At 56.3% G+C, this 14,979-nt stretch overlaps 1 protein-coding gene across 12 annotated transcripts in view; it reads right to left on the bottom strand.

Moving 5' to 3' along the window:
- Window positions 1-14,979, bottom strand: part of TSPAN14 (tetraspanin 14) — a 54,838-nt gene that overhangs the window by 21,118 nt on the left and 18,741 nt on the right. For 11 of the 12 annotated variants that reach the window (XR_011496788.1, XM_070493976.1, XM_044760169.2 and 8 more), the window contains one exon: window positions 9,065-9,162. Coding sequence is in view for 11 of the 12 variants with exons in the window: in XM_044760162.2 (XP_044616097.1) it covers window positions 9,065-9,162 (98 nt within the window). In the remaining variant the exon portion in view is untranslated. Of the gene's footprint in view, window positions 1-9,064; window positions 9,163-10,184; window positions 10,457-14,979 lie in introns of those variants that run through there. The other variant, XM_070493970.1, reaches the window with a different exon arrangement.

Consider the following 14,979-nt stretch of genomic DNA (forward strand, 5'->3'; position numbering starts at 1 on the left):
TGAGCCACTGGTACTCGAGGCCGCCCAGAGCACGCTGGGCGCCAGCACAGGCGGCCGCTCAAGTTCCCATCCCAGCCCTGCGGGGCAAATGGACTTGGTGCGAGACCAGGAACTTCTCCAGCTGACGTTTTCCTCTGCAAAACGTGGATGAGCCTTTCTGGGTCCCAGGAGGGTGGTAAGGACCGAAGGCAACAACACTACAGGGCCCCGGTGTGCCAGGGCACAGAGCACGCCATGTGAGCCCCACCTGCGAGGGAGGCTGGCAGGGGCTGGGGACCCACTCTGCGCCCACCCCGCACGAGCCCCCTGCACCAGCCTCTGTCCTCAGACGAGGCCCTCCTTTCCAGAGGCCTCTGGAGACGAGAGTGAAGCCGAGCTTGGGAAATGGAGCCTCCTGCAGGTTTGTAAAGTAAGATAGGAAAGGATGGGGCTGGCTCCGTGGCCTAGTGGTTAAGTTCGCAAGCTCCGCTTCAGTGGCCCGGGCTTCACAGGATCAGATCCTGGGCTCAGACCTAGCACTGCTCATCAAGCCATGCTGCAGCAGGCGTCCCACACAAAATAGAGGAAGATGGGCACAGATGTTAGCTCAGGGCCACTCTTCCTCAACAACAACCAAAAAGATAGGAAAGGATGATGGGAAGAAAACAGGGTAGGGAGTGAAGGAGGCTGGAATAGAGCCTCACTCTGTCCCCAGCTGACCCTGTGGTCTGAACACGCCACCCCTCACTTGGACCTCAGTTTGCCAATCTGCAAGACTGCAATCTGCAAGAGCAGTGGGAGACCAAGATCTCCAGGGGCCCAGGCACCTCTACTGCCTCAGCTCTGCCGTCACACATCACGCCAGGCGGAGACCCCACAGTCCTGGCACCCCCAGAACAGGAGCCCCGACTCCAGCCTGCTGAGCTCAGGGAACAGCAGAGATGCCATGGCCACCTGCAACGGCAACAACCCAATCACTAGCCAGAGGAAGCCAGACAGCAGAGACCCGACACCCCACCCGGCTTGAGAGCCCCGTGGGCCCTGGGGAGTCCCGGGGTCCCTGTGGGACTGGGAGGCCTGGCCCCTCAAGGCGGTGGCCACCAGGCACCCTGACGGAGCAGGGCGGGCCCCTCAGACAGCCCCACGGTAAACGGCCTGAGTCAGCCTCTTCCCTGAGGGTGTGGAAGGCCTGGAGCCAGAGGGCGGCTGGGGCCCAGCTTCCTCACCACAGGGGAACCGGCATGGTAGGGGGGGGTCACACGGCGGTCACACGCCAGCCTTTCCTCCCGCCGGAAGGGCGGCTCTGAGAACCAGGAGCACGTGCACCGTTCCCAGCACAGCCAGTGAACCCACGCAGGCCCCGCAGGCTGGGGAGGAAGGAGGAGGACTCCCCAGAGAGCTGTGTCCCCAACAACAGAGCACACCCTCGCCAGCCCCGCCCAGGTACTGCCATGTCAAGGCCTGTGAGAGGAAGGAAGGCGGAGGGGCAGCTCCCCAGGCAACTGGGAGAAGGAACCCCCCCAGCCCAGCCCCTGCCAGGCCGGCATGGCTCAGTGACAAACCGTCAGCAGAAAACCAAGACACTCAGCCGTGGTCGACGTCTCTCCAAAGGGCCAGACAGTAAATGTTCCAGCCTCGCCTGCTGGACGATCTGCTGCCACTGCTCGACTCTGCCGTTACAGCGGACAGCAGCCACAGGTAACACAGACACGAAGGGCGGGGCTATGCTCCGATAACGTCGCATGCACAGAACAGGCAGAGTGCCCAGTCGGGCTGGCAGGCCAGAGTCGGCCGAGTCCTGCAAAACTGCCACACTAAAGCCACCTGGACCCGGAGACGAAGGACAGGACTGCCTGCGGCCAGTCACCTGAGCCGGGACATCCTGGGTCCAGGTCTCCCACCCTGGCGTGTTTCTGTGTTACCTGAACAGGTCATAACAGCATGACCTGTAAACAACCCACGTGATACTTCCCCACGACAGAGAGAATGAACGAGCTGTGACCACACACGGCAGCATGAATGAGTTTCACATGACAGTGAACAGAAGACGTCAGGCTCCAAAGACTTAATACTGACAGGGAAGTGTTAGGGGTTGAACATCCCCCAAAAGTCCTATGTTGAAGCTTTAACTCCCACTGGTTTCTGGGAGTGATGGAATCTGGAGGGGGGCCTTTGGGAGGTGATTAGGGTCAGATGCGGTCATGAGGTGGGGCCCCCACGATCAGCACCCTCGTAAGAGGGAGACCGACCAGAGCTCGCTTGCTCCCTCCCTCTCTGTCTGCCTTGTGAGGACACAGCAAAAAGGCAGCCGTCAAGCCAGAGAGGGGCCGCCCCACAACCAGACCGAGCTGGCCCCCTGCTCTCGGACCCCTGGCCTCCAGACTGAGAGAAATGAACTTCTGCAGGTCAGCCAGCCTACGGGACTGTGTTCCGGCAGCCCGAGTGGACCAGGACAGCGAGGATACTCAGGTGGGATTGGCAAGGAAGGAAGGAAGGAAAATGTGACCCAAACAAGGAAAACTTCAGTGACCAGAAAAGACTCAGGAACGACAGAGAAGATGGAACTAGCAAAGACTTTACAACAGATGCTGTAAGCATGCTCAGGGATCTAAAGGAAAGTATAAACATGATGAGGAGAGAACAGAAAATATAAAAAACATCCAAATGGAACTATTAGAAATAGAAAATACAACATTAGAAATGAAGAATTCGCTGGACGTGTTTAACATCCAGAGACACCAGAGCAGAAAAAAACGACTGAACGTGAAGACAAAGCAATAGAAACTGTCGAAACTAAAGGATGGGGGAGGAACTAAATAAGGCCTCAGGGACATGCGGGACAAGGAGACTGAGAAAAAAAGTGGGCGAGGGTGTATATTTGAATAAATAATGGTCAAAATGTCCCGAAGTTGATGAAAACTACAAACCCACAAATCCAAAAACCCAATGAACCCCAAACAGAATAAACAAAGAAAACCACAGCAGCATATGTTGTAATAAAATTGCGGAAATCCAGTAATAAAGAGAACTCTTAAAGGAAGCCACAGCAGGAAGGAAAAGACACACTGCAGACAGAGTATGCATGTATGAGACATTTTAGCCAAATGAAACACATCAAAATGTGTGGGACGCAGAAAATGTATAATATCAAATATCTGAAATCAATGCTCTGATCTTCCACCTTCTTAAGAAACTAGAAAAAGAGCAAAATAATCCACAAGTAAGTAGAAGGGAGGAAATAATAAAAACAAGAGCAGAAATCAATGAAATAGACTGGATATGGGAGGCGAGACGGCTGCACAACAAAGTGAAGGTACTGATGCCAGAGCCGTGCACTTATACAGTGGCAGGCGGCAGATCCGAGTTGCTGGGGTGACGGGGGACACCGCCGCCAGCTCACTGCGCTGCACACTGGAATGGACAAACGCTATCCTCAATCACACTTCAGCAGAGGTAACTTTTAAAAAGTACTTCTGAAAATAAAAGGCACAAATGAGAGGGAGCTGGGGCACTCCATGCAGAAGCCAGGTGGCTCCAGCAGACCGGGCCCTGCTGGCTCTGTACCAGCAAAGGATGGAGACCCACACAGCAGCCGTCCCCTGGACTCGGCACCCCCGTGAGCAAGTGTGAGTCAGCATACATGCCAGGGACAATCACAGGCGCCGGGAACAGCCCTTCCTCGGAAATCCCTGCCGGTGGTCCAGGGCCCAGGAGGGCCGAGCCAGTGGGATCAGAGCGAGGCCCCGCAGGGATCCAGTCCAGCGACTCCCAGCCCTGTGGACCCTCCGACTGCCTCAGCGGGTCTGCCTGTGGAAACACACACGCACTCCACGTGCCAAAGACAGGGCAGTCGCTGCCTGTGAGCTGGGACAGCCCTTCCGAAGAAGCAGTCACGACTATATAGATAACGCCAGGCTGGTCAAACAACGCGCACACCTTCTGACCCGTCTGTCCTCACTCCCGGGAACCCAGCCCGGCAAACCTTCTCCTGAAATCACAGCATGAGAGGCATTTCCAATAAACGCATGTTCTCTTTTCCTGGGGAACTTCGCCCCTCCCCCAAAGGGAAGAATGCGTGTCACACAAAGCTGATCACTGCGTCCTTATCTAGGATGGCAAGAAACTGGAAACAACCTGAATGCCCAACGTGAGGATTTCCAAGACTACAGTCGGGAGACTATGAAGCAACCTGGACTGTTCGACACCAGGTGAGGCTGGAATAGAACATGATGACATGGAGCTGTGTGTGTGACGCAGACAGGGGCACGCGGCCCCGTGAGATGCCTTGCGGAGGCCTCTACAATTGCCACGCAGTTCAAGAAGTTCATTAAATAAAACCTCAAGAGGCAAAGGGACCGCTTGTTCTCAGCAGGAAAAGTGAAAACACACCACACACAGTGTGTGTGTATACGTAACACTCGACTTTTGCCTTTGTCTGCATGAATTACAAACAGTAGAAGCAGAAAAGGCATTTGCATTTGGCCCTGGCAGTCAGGCCCTGGGGTCCGAGGACAGAGCGCAGGTCAAATAAGGGCAATTCTCTATCAGAGTGATCCAGCGACAACGGGCCCCTGTGGGAGGTGGGGAGTCCCCTGTCAGAGGAGGAACTCAATAAAGGCCAAAGGAAGAGAAGACGACCCGGCCAGGGGAGCCTGCTATGCACAGGCGCAGGGACCAAGCAGGCCTCTCCACATCTCCACACGGGACTTGCTTTGCCATCTTGGGTCGAATGGCCTCCCGTCCTGGTTTGCCTGGGACAGACCTGGGGTATACCTGTTGTTCTGGCAAAATTCCTAATAACCTCTCCTTCTCTCTTAAAAGTTCCCGATTTGGAGCATAAGTCATACGTTCACCCCCTGCCTGGGAGGCGTCTGTGGCTGAGGAAGGGCCTCGAGGCAGGCTGGCACAGCGCAGACGTCCATGCTCGCCTCTCTCCCAGAAACAGGCCGCGCGTTAGGCCGGGACCCTCATTCCGCCCCTTACAAGCAGGGGAGCCGAGGCTCGGACGTGCCCGAGCCCTGAGACGGCCGAGGCGGGGCTCTCCTCCTGCGAGCACGGGCTGCCTGCCATGCTCTGAGGGGCTGTAGCTCCTTACTGTTCACCCCCCTGGGAATCAGATCCAGGCCACGGCTCCCTCTGCCTGCAGATGAACCGGGCGCTTGTGCGGGAAGAAGGCTGGAGCTGCAGACCTCGTCTGAGCGGGTTCACTCAGCACACCAGGGGAGCTCAGATGCCGTGTGGGACCGGGGTTGGGGGGGCAGTGAGAACAAGCAAGGGCGCCCCTCCCGCACACCCCCTCCAGCTCCCTTCCTCTGGAAGCCAAAGGGTAAATCCCGACTGTGCTAATAACATAAAATTGACCGTCGCAGCCATTTTTGAGTGCAGCTCAGTGGCAGCAGGCACGGGCACAGTGCCGGACAACTGTCACCAGCATCCACAGGATGCTCTTCATCTCGAGAACCGACACTCCGTCCCCATGAAGCAACTTCACCCCACGCCCCCAGCCCCTGGCACCTGCAGTCTACTGTCTGTCTCAAGGATTTGACTTCTCAAGGGACCTCGTGTAAGTGGAATCATAGCATCCTGGTCCTCTGTGACTGGTTTATTTCGCCTAATGTCTCCAAGGTTCACACACGTTGTAGCAGGTGTCAGAAGCTCCTTCCTTCTTAAGGCTGAATCATGAGCACTAGCCATGGGGCGTGCGTGCCACATCGCGATCATCCGTTGTCCATCCATCCATCACACCTGGGCTGTCTCTACCTCTGGGTTGTGAGTGGCGCTGCCATGAACACGGCTGGGCTCGCATCTCTTCCACCTCCAGCTCATTCTGCGGAGTGCAGGCCCACAAGTGGAACTGCTGATCACACGTGATTCTATTTTTTACTTTTTGAGGAACCTCCACACTGTTTTCCACAGCAGCTGCATCATTTTACATTCCCACCAACAGGGCACAAGGGCTCCAAGTTCCCCACATCCTCACCCACATTTCTTATTTTCTGGTTTTTAATAACAGCCATCCTAAAGGTGTGAAATGGTATCTTGTTGTGGTTTTGATTTGCATTTCCCTGTGTCAAAGTGCGACTTTGCACTAGAAACAGGCCTGACACAACCAAAGAAAGATTATTAATATAATTAAAAAAAAAAAAAGGTAAGAATGCTAGTGTCCTCCAACGCTGTGGGCTGGAAGCAGTGTTTCCCTGACATCCCTGTGACAGGAGCCCAGGACTCCTGCTCGCTTGGTGAGAACAGACACGGATGTTACTAGCATCCACATTCCTCACCCAAGCGAGTATTAACGGTCCCCTGGAAAAATCGCAGCCCGGAAGTTGGGGAGAGCGAGCTTAAAAAACCTGCTAAGACGGCTACAGGTGTTTACTGTAAAAGTCACTCTGAACGGGGAAACTGCTAAATAGGGCCTCGTACTTGCTCCAGCGCCCAGAACTGGCCCAGGACCCGCAGGCCGCCACCTGCACAGTCACACGCGCCCGCTGAGCCAGGCCCACGTCGCGGCCACGGCCCTGCCCCCTGAACTCTGCAAGTTCATGGAAACAAAACAGACACAAAACGCCGTGCAAAACAACCTGTCTGTGCTCCGCCTGGAAACAACCCAAGGGGGGAACACAAATTAAACAGAATTGGCTGTGAGTTGACGACAGCTGCAACCAGGTGACGGGAGCACAGCGGTTCACTGTATTATTGTTTCCCTACTTTCTCCACCTAAAAAGGAAAACTTCTCTGAGGAGGTAAGGTCCGGCCTGTAGTTTCACACTCTTCCAGCAGCCCCGTGGGGCAGGCAGCCAGCAGGTGAGAGCAATGAGACAGGAACACAGCGAGGCCTCAGCTCAGACGAGTCCAGACAGCACCGGGTGACCCGCTGTACCCCAGTTCCCAGGCCTCACCACACTCCCAGCTCCTGCACAGACTAAGACAGCGATGACGCCCAGGACCCAGCGGGGGGCCGGGTGCCCCCGGCAAGGCGTGGCCTCCCCCTCGCCTTCCCAGCCGAGCACCCTCCCGCCTCGTGCTCCTGACTGCCCTCTGTCCCGGCCGGCTCTGCCCCAGTGCACACGTGGATGACGGTCACCTCTCAGCCACACACGTCACTGGTCCTGCAAAACTCCGGGAGCACCGCAGCCTGCAGCCTCGGAACCGACAGGCTAGGATCCTGGATTCACGAACCCGCTGCCTGATGTCAGTGCTGCCCACGTACCACTGGGCAAGTGAGGAAAGCTTCCCGGGAGCAAAGGCCCTGTTCTGGAACGCTCTGAGGAAACGGAGCTCACCAGGCCCGTCCGCAGTGGTGGAGGGCCCACTCCAGCTGCAAACATCAGGATGAGTCATAAGTCGAGGCACAAGCATGGCCGGGGGGATGGACGAGAGCTGGGCGTGTGAGGGTCCAGTGTCGAACTGCCCGCCTGTGCCAGGTGGCCTCCAGCGCACACCTGCTGGGGGGTCAGAGGGCTCCCCTCCAGGCAGGGGGCAGCGAGGTCTGGGAAGCCACCCGCAGCAAGGATGGGGCAGCCTCGGGCCTCCCACTAGGAGAACCCACGGGAACAGCACCCAGCGTCAGCATTCCCACCGCCAGGCAGCGAGGAGGCAGCTGGCGACAGCAGTCAAGCCACTGCATCCCACCCTATTCCTCCGGGACAGAAAACCCTCAAAACTGAGACAAATCATCAGATGACGACACTGTATGACCAAGGCTGAGATGTCTGGTGCGACGCCTGCCTCATTCTCGAGACTTCCAGCCCACAGATGAAACGCCCAAGTTCGCAGGGGACACAAGCGCAGCACCAGGCCGCTCACCCCGTCCTGCTCCTGCCCCGTCCCCACAGCCACTGGGAACCCTGCTTCCACCAGGTGCCTCTGCGCATGGCCAGGTCCTCCCTCCCCTGCAGTCAACGTCCGCCTCTCCCAGACCAGACCCACTGGCCACACACACAGTACGGTCTGCCCTCTAACCCGTGAGCCACCTCCAGCCAGCCCCAACCCTTCTGCTCCTCTTTAAGGAAAGAGTCCTTGAAAGAACAGTCGGGAGCCTCCGGTCTCCAGTGTCTCATGTCCACAGGCCCCTCTGCCAGCTCCAGGTGGGCATCCACCACCCAGAGCGCACAGCAGCTCTGGTCAAGGCCACCAGCACTCACCGCCTTGTCAAAGCCAGTGGCAATCCCATCCTCACCCTCCTCTCCCCTGAGAGTGGCCAAGACCTTCATCTCCAGGATGGTCCCTGACACAAGAGGTGCCATCTCCACATGCTGCCTAAGAGGCCATTCAAACCCCCAAACCCCGTCTCAGAGCACGGGCCCTTGCAAAGTCAGCTCATACCATCCAACTCACAGCCTACCGAGAGGGAGAAAAAGCGGAAAATGGTTCCAACTACTTACTGCACCGTGCACGACTGGGCCCTGTCATCCTCTGCCCTCACCTGCGTGCCCTCTCCCACAAGCTCGCTCAGCTCCAGCCACAGGCCCTTCTTTCCATCCCTCGCACATGACGAACTCATTCCTGCCTCAGGGCCTTTGCAAACGCTGCTCTCCCTGCCTGGAGCTTCGTTCCCCAGACCCCCACATGGCTGCCTCTTCACCAGCACTCGGGCCTCAGCCCACAGGTCCCCTCCTCGGAACACCCTTCCTACCACCCTTCCTGAGTGGAGGAGCTCCTCTCCCCTCCTCTGTTGCTCAGGAGGCTGATGCCGCTTTTGGTTAAACGCCAGTGGCACAAGGGCCAGGCCTACTGCCTTATCCACTCTTACCTCCCGGGCCTGGGGCAGGGCCTGGCCACGGTCAGAGGCCCACGTCCCTCTGGGGCGTCCCAGGGAGTGGACGGAGGGAGACAGACATGCCTCAGGGACCCCCGGGTCGAGGCCAGCCCCTCCTCTGGGTGTCAATCACCTTGGCCTCCTGTCACCACACTCCACAGTCTGTTTTACAGTTCACTGTTGCCGCTCCGTGGGGACTGGGCTCGACCTTGACCTTGACCGCCTCCCCATCCCGAGCCTCCCAGGGGGCCGGCAAAGCAAGGCCGGGAGAGTCGAAGCTGACTAAAGGACGGACGCGGCAGGGGACGCGGCCACTGGCCCACTCACCCAGAAGACGATGTTGTAACTGAAGAGCAGGTACTTGTACCAGCAGCTGACCTCGGCGCTGGAGTATCGGTAATAGTGCATCTTCCGAGACGCGGCACCTGCGGGGAAGAGTGGGGTGAGACCGCCGCTCGCCAGGCACCCGCCCCACTGGTGCCGAGGGGAGGGCACAGGCAAGGCTCGCCAGATGCCGGTTCCGGGTTGCCGCTGTGTCCCCGCACGGCCCCGGCACAGGTTCCTCCCCACGCCGGCTGCAGGCGGGCTCACGTCTGGCTAAGCCGGCTTCCCAGACAGCAGGACGAGAACTGCCCTAGGAAGGGAGCTGCTCAAGCACCTCCTGAACACCAGCGCGCCTGCCTGGACCCTCCCAGACACCATCTCTGCCCCCTCCTCTGGGTGTGGACCTCTCCACGCTAGGTGCAGGGAGGTCACGCGCCTCGCCCAAGGTCAGGACAGAAACAACAGGGCCCAGGGTCTGAACCGGAAGGCGGCTCCACATCCCCGCTCCTTCCACCCACCGCCACCCGCGCCCAGCAGCAGGGGAGGAGGGCACCAAACGCAGCAATGGGCCTGGACCATGGAGGGCCACGTGAGGGAGGAGGCAGGAAAGGACGGCGGTGCAGGCTGTGCTCACGCGCCGGCCGCATAAGCATGGAGAACGCAGAGCCGACGGCAGGAGAAGGGGCGCCGAGTGTGTCCTCCGAGGGGCACCCAGCTGCCTCAGCACTGCCTCCCCCATCCACCCCGGGCTCCCCGGGCCTCACCCCACGGAGACCCACGACCCCTCGGGAGCAACTCTGCTCTCACAGACGTCAAGGTCCAAACCCACGCCTGCCGGTCTCAATAAGCAGGACGTGACCCGAGCCCTCACTCCCGGAAATGTCAATACTCGGGGCGACGCCAGCCGGATCCACACCGGGGAACGGCCAGGAAGCCATGCTGACCCCCCACGGCACGGGGGCCGCGCTCAGACGCCCACCCTCACACGTCTGCCACACAGCCCCGAGCACGCGCACAGCATCACCCCACGTGTGGGGGCCAGGATAACCCGTGAGGCCCGGGCGGGGGCCCAGTGACGCTTCTTCCCCGTCCCACCACAGGAGAGGGAAGGGTGAAGGCGCACCTCTCAGTCCTCCTCACCCACTCGTCCTGCCCCCACGGGAAGATGGGGCTCTCACTGGCCAGCGAGGCTAGGGACCTCGAGCCTCCCTGCCTGGCCGTCGTCACCTAAGGGGTGGCAGAAAGGCTGCCCTTGCCCGTGGGCTGCGCTCTGCTGCGGCCCGTCGGCGGAGAAGCAGGTCCCGAGCTTCAGCGTCACCAGGCGATTCCAGTCTCCAGAGGCTCAGCCCCGAGGAAAGTGGAGGAGGAGACGGGAAGGCCGGGCCCCAGCCTAGCCACATCCTCCCACAGCCCCATGGCCTTTGGTCCGGGGGCACAGGGCCAACACTGAGCTGCTGAGGTCCAGCCCACCGCATTCAGAACCTCAAGGAAGGGAAACATTGACGAGTGCCCGAGCCGCCAACCTGAGGAGTTCCCCGCGTTTCCAGAGAACCCCAAGAAGGCGATTAAGGCAGTGGGGCTGAGACCAGAGAGCAGAGCTGACGCAAATTCAGCCAAAATGGCTCCAGAGTGACCGTGTTCCCCGACAACTCGCTTTGCTTGCTAAATGGAGCCACATCACAGGACATTAAAACCGAGCTCTGTCATCTAACACATTCAACCAACACCGAGACCATTCACCCTAAGACGCACACACAGCACCCCGGCTTCCTCACAGAAGACAGACCAGCTTCTCACGAGCACTAATTAACTACCACCGCGGCCGAGAGGCAGCACCAAAAGCCACTGTGCTTATGCACAGAAAACAGTTAGAAAAATTTAATTGCAACACCTCAAACTGTCTCAACCCCAAAACTTATTAAAAGAGAACAGAGCATTTACACAGCAAAGAGGAGACATGTGCTTGTCAAAACATCGACTTCTCAAAACAAGGGGAGAGTTAGTTGTGTAACGGTGTTGAGATAGCTGGTTAGCAATCGATCTGAGAGGAACCAAATTTCTAGAAGCCAAAATGGCTCTGAATGTTAAAGACACGAGGACAGAGTCAGGACGACGTGATCTCCTTCACTTGGAGCCAAACAGGAAAAAACAATCCAAAGGACAGAAATATCAACACGAGACACATAAAAAGTCTTAAAATTCCCATACAATTAAAGTAACACTGAAGTAAAAAAGGAAAACACGAACGAGAAGTTACCTGCAGCTACCGCGATCAGGACAAAGGGGAAACACCGACGATTCGAAAGACTCACATATCATAAGATGACTCCAGTTTCAGACAAATGGACAACGGATACGGACGTCATACTGAAAGGGGAGGACAACACAATTCACAGATGAAAAAATACTCCACGCCACTGGAAAGGAAACTTTCAGTCCAGAGATGCCATTTTACACCTTTTAATTTAACATAATCAGCACGGCCGGGCCGTTGATGGCAGCCCATGGTGGGCCACACGGCACACGTCGCAGGCAGCACAGTGAACGGTCACTGCCCTTTCGTAGGCAGTACAGCCACAGACACTCAGAACAAAACAAAACAAAGGTCAAACCCTTAATCCAACAAGCTCACGACTAAGCATTTGCCTCAAGAAAATAAAGCAGCAGCAGAAGAACATGGATTAAGTGTGAAATCCGAATATCAGGGTTTGCAATTACGGAACACTCTGTAAGTATGTGGTTAAAGACCAAAATGGAATATAAAGCATGAAAATGGTTGCATGGAGGGGTGGACTTATCGGTGATTTTCTAAAAAGGTTCCAGGGTAGGGGCCGGCCTGGTGGCGCAGTGGTTAAGTTCACACATTACGCTTCTCGGTGGCCCGGGGTTCACCAGTTCGGATCCTGGGTGCGGACATGGCACTGCTTGGCAAAAGCCATGCTGTGTTAGGCATCTCACATATGAAGTAGAAGAAGATGGGGCATGGATGTTCAGCTCAGGGCCAGCCTTCCTCAGCAAAAAAAAAAAAAATAGAGGAGGATTAGCAGTAGTTAGCTCCGGGCTAATCTTCCCCCTCCCAAAAGAAAAAAAGTTCCAGGGTAGCACTCCCATGACCGCCTGTGTATTATAAATGGAAACTGAGGCCACGGCTGGTGGGGAGCCTGCTCCCAGCTGAGGGTGCTGGACCCCATGTGTGACCTCTACTGTCCACAGGGTCACCATCCTCAGGGCTTGTCTACCTTCAGACTGCACTATCCTGTAAGATCCCTTCCTCCTCCCTCGCCCTTGCCCCCGCTTTTCAACTAAACTGTAGCAGATGCTCAACCATAAGACATGTAAACAACGCACAAGCGTGAAAAGGGAACTGGGGACAAGAAACCACAAAACGATGGCGCTCCAGTCTTTCGCCACAGCCCACAGGAAGAAACACACCTCAACACGATCAACCCCACGCACACCCGCCAGCACCACGGAGCTGCAAGAAACAGGACGTGGCCTCGTCACAGGCCACGCACTCCAGAGTTGCCGTTGTTTCAGTCTTCCTCAAAATCAGAATCAGCCACCCTAAAAGCTGAGCCGAGGAAACGGCTGAGTCGAGACCCCGGGCCACCCCTCCACCCTCCCCGGGGAGGCTCGCCTTCTAGCTGAGTCCCGAAGGTTTACACCAGCTCTCTCAAATTCTTGCGCGCCACGTGCTTGTATTACTAGTCCCTGGTTCACCAGTTTCAAGTGCTCTCTATCCCCTTCCTCCCCTGAAGACGAGACTATGACTCTTTCTACCCCCCCAAACCGCCCCCGCTCCTTTCCCCTGACTGCCCTCCAATTTGCAGGCACGCGCCGCATGAGGACATCCTGGTCGCTGACAGACCGCACGCCCGGCGGGGGCCCCCTAAGATTAGAACCATAGGCCGGGTGTGTCCTGGCTGCACCGGCTGGGTGGGCGTGAGCACACTCTGATGTCCACACGATGACGACATCACCAGCCACGGATTTCTCAGAATGCAGCCCGCAGCTGAGCGGCACAGGGCTGTACTCAAACCACAGCGCCACCGTCACCACGGCCACATGCGCCACGGACGCCAGCGTCACCTTCCTCTCCCTGGGCAGCTTTTTCTTCTCCGGAGTTAGCAATTCTCTCACTTCTGTTGGCTTAGTTTTCTACGAACTTAATCTTCAACCCCGAATTCAACGCCGGCCGTCCCAGTCTCCTCTCGGCAAGTCCATTCACCTCGGATGTCCTATTTCTACTTCTCTTCCGGAAGCATCTCTCCCGCGGCCTCAGTGTGCGCAGGTGCACAGACTCCCTCGCCTCCTCTGGGGTACGGCCCACGGGATCCAGTCTTGCTCGCCTCTGTGGAGAAATCCTTCAGGGCAAAAGGCAGGTTTCCCAGACCCTGTATGTCTGAAGAGATCTTCGTTGTACCTGGATTTGGGATAAAAGCTTGGCCGTGTGTGGACGTCTAGGCTGGAATCCGTCTCATGGAGAATGACGGCTCTGCCCTACCGTCTCCCACGCCCCGTGTACCAAAGAACCGGAACCACTCCGGTTCCTGACCTTCGTATGAAACCCGTTTCTCTCTCTGTAAACGCGCAGACCACCCCTTTCTCCCTGCGGACTGAGATCTCCGGGCACTGCTCTGGGTCCACCTTCGTCCACCGGGCCCAACATTTGATGAGCCCTTCCAATATGGAAACCAATATGCTTTTCTTCCAGGAAATTGTTTCTTGATGATTTTCCCACTTACATTTCCTCTGTTCTCTCTCTCTCCAACTCCTGTTAACGAATATGGGAAACCTGGCAGATCCTTTAATTTTCTTACCTCTTCTGCTGTTATCTATTTTCTGGAAGTCTCCTTCAACTTGACCCTCTAATAATTCTATCGCTATTTTTGCTCTGCCCTTATTTTTTAACTCTCAATAATTTTTTGTTTTCTACATGTTCCTTTTTTATAGCATCCTGTTCTTATTTCATGGATACACCCATTTATCCTTTTTTATAGCATCCTGTTCTTATTTCATGGATACAGTATTTCTCTTATCTATCTGAGATGTCTAATTCTTTTCAAAACATTCTTCTCCCTAAATAGAATATACCTTTCAAGAGGGTTTTTTTTCCTATTTGTTTTGCTTCCTTTCATGTTGGTACTTTCTTCAGACGTCTAGTCCTCCTTGGTAAACCTCATGATTAAGAGCAAATGTCTGGGGCCGGCCCCAGGGCCCAGTGGTTAAGTTCACACCCTCTGCTTTGGCAGCCCAGGGTTTTGCTGGTTCAGATCCTGGGCGCAGACATGGCACCGCTCATCAGGCCATGCTGAGGCAGCGGCCCACATGCCACAACTAGAAGGACCCACAACTATGTACTGGGGGGATTTGGGGAGAAGAGGAGGGAAAAAAAAGAAGATTGGCAACAGATGTTTAGCTCAGGTGCCAATCTTCAAAAAAGAAGAAAAGAGGGGCTGGCCCCGTGGCCGAGTGGTTAAGTTCGCGCACTCCGCTGCAGGCGGCCCAGTGTTTCGTTGGTTCGAATCCTGGGCGCGGACATGGCACTGCTCATCAAACCACGCTGAGGCAGCATCCCACATGCCACAACTAGAAGGACCCACAACAAAGAATATACAACTATGTACCGGGGGGCTTTGGGGAGAAAAAGGAAAAAAAATAAAATCTTTAAAAAAAAAAAAAAAAAGAAGAAAAGAAAAGAGTAAATGCCTAAAAACTAACTGGCAGTGCTGAATCCTCAGAAAAGTGAGTTTCTGTGCAGGGTGACGTGCTGGGAATCCCACTGTCAGCATCTTTAGCTCTTTCCTCTCAGGCTGGTCAGGCTCCGCAATGAAGTCCCCTTCAATCTCCCGGCTGGAAGGTGAGGGGCTGACTGTCACTGTTGGAGAAGCCAAGTGGGGGCAGGTGGCTGGGGACGG

Source organism: Equus asinus, chromosome 2 (assembly GCF_041296235.1).
Source record: "Equus asinus isolate D_3611 breed Donkey chromosome 2, EquAss-T2T_v2, whole genome shotgun sequence".
Classification (NCBI taxonomy): Eukaryota; Metazoa; Chordata; class Mammalia; order Perissodactyla; family Equidae; genus Equus; species Equus asinus.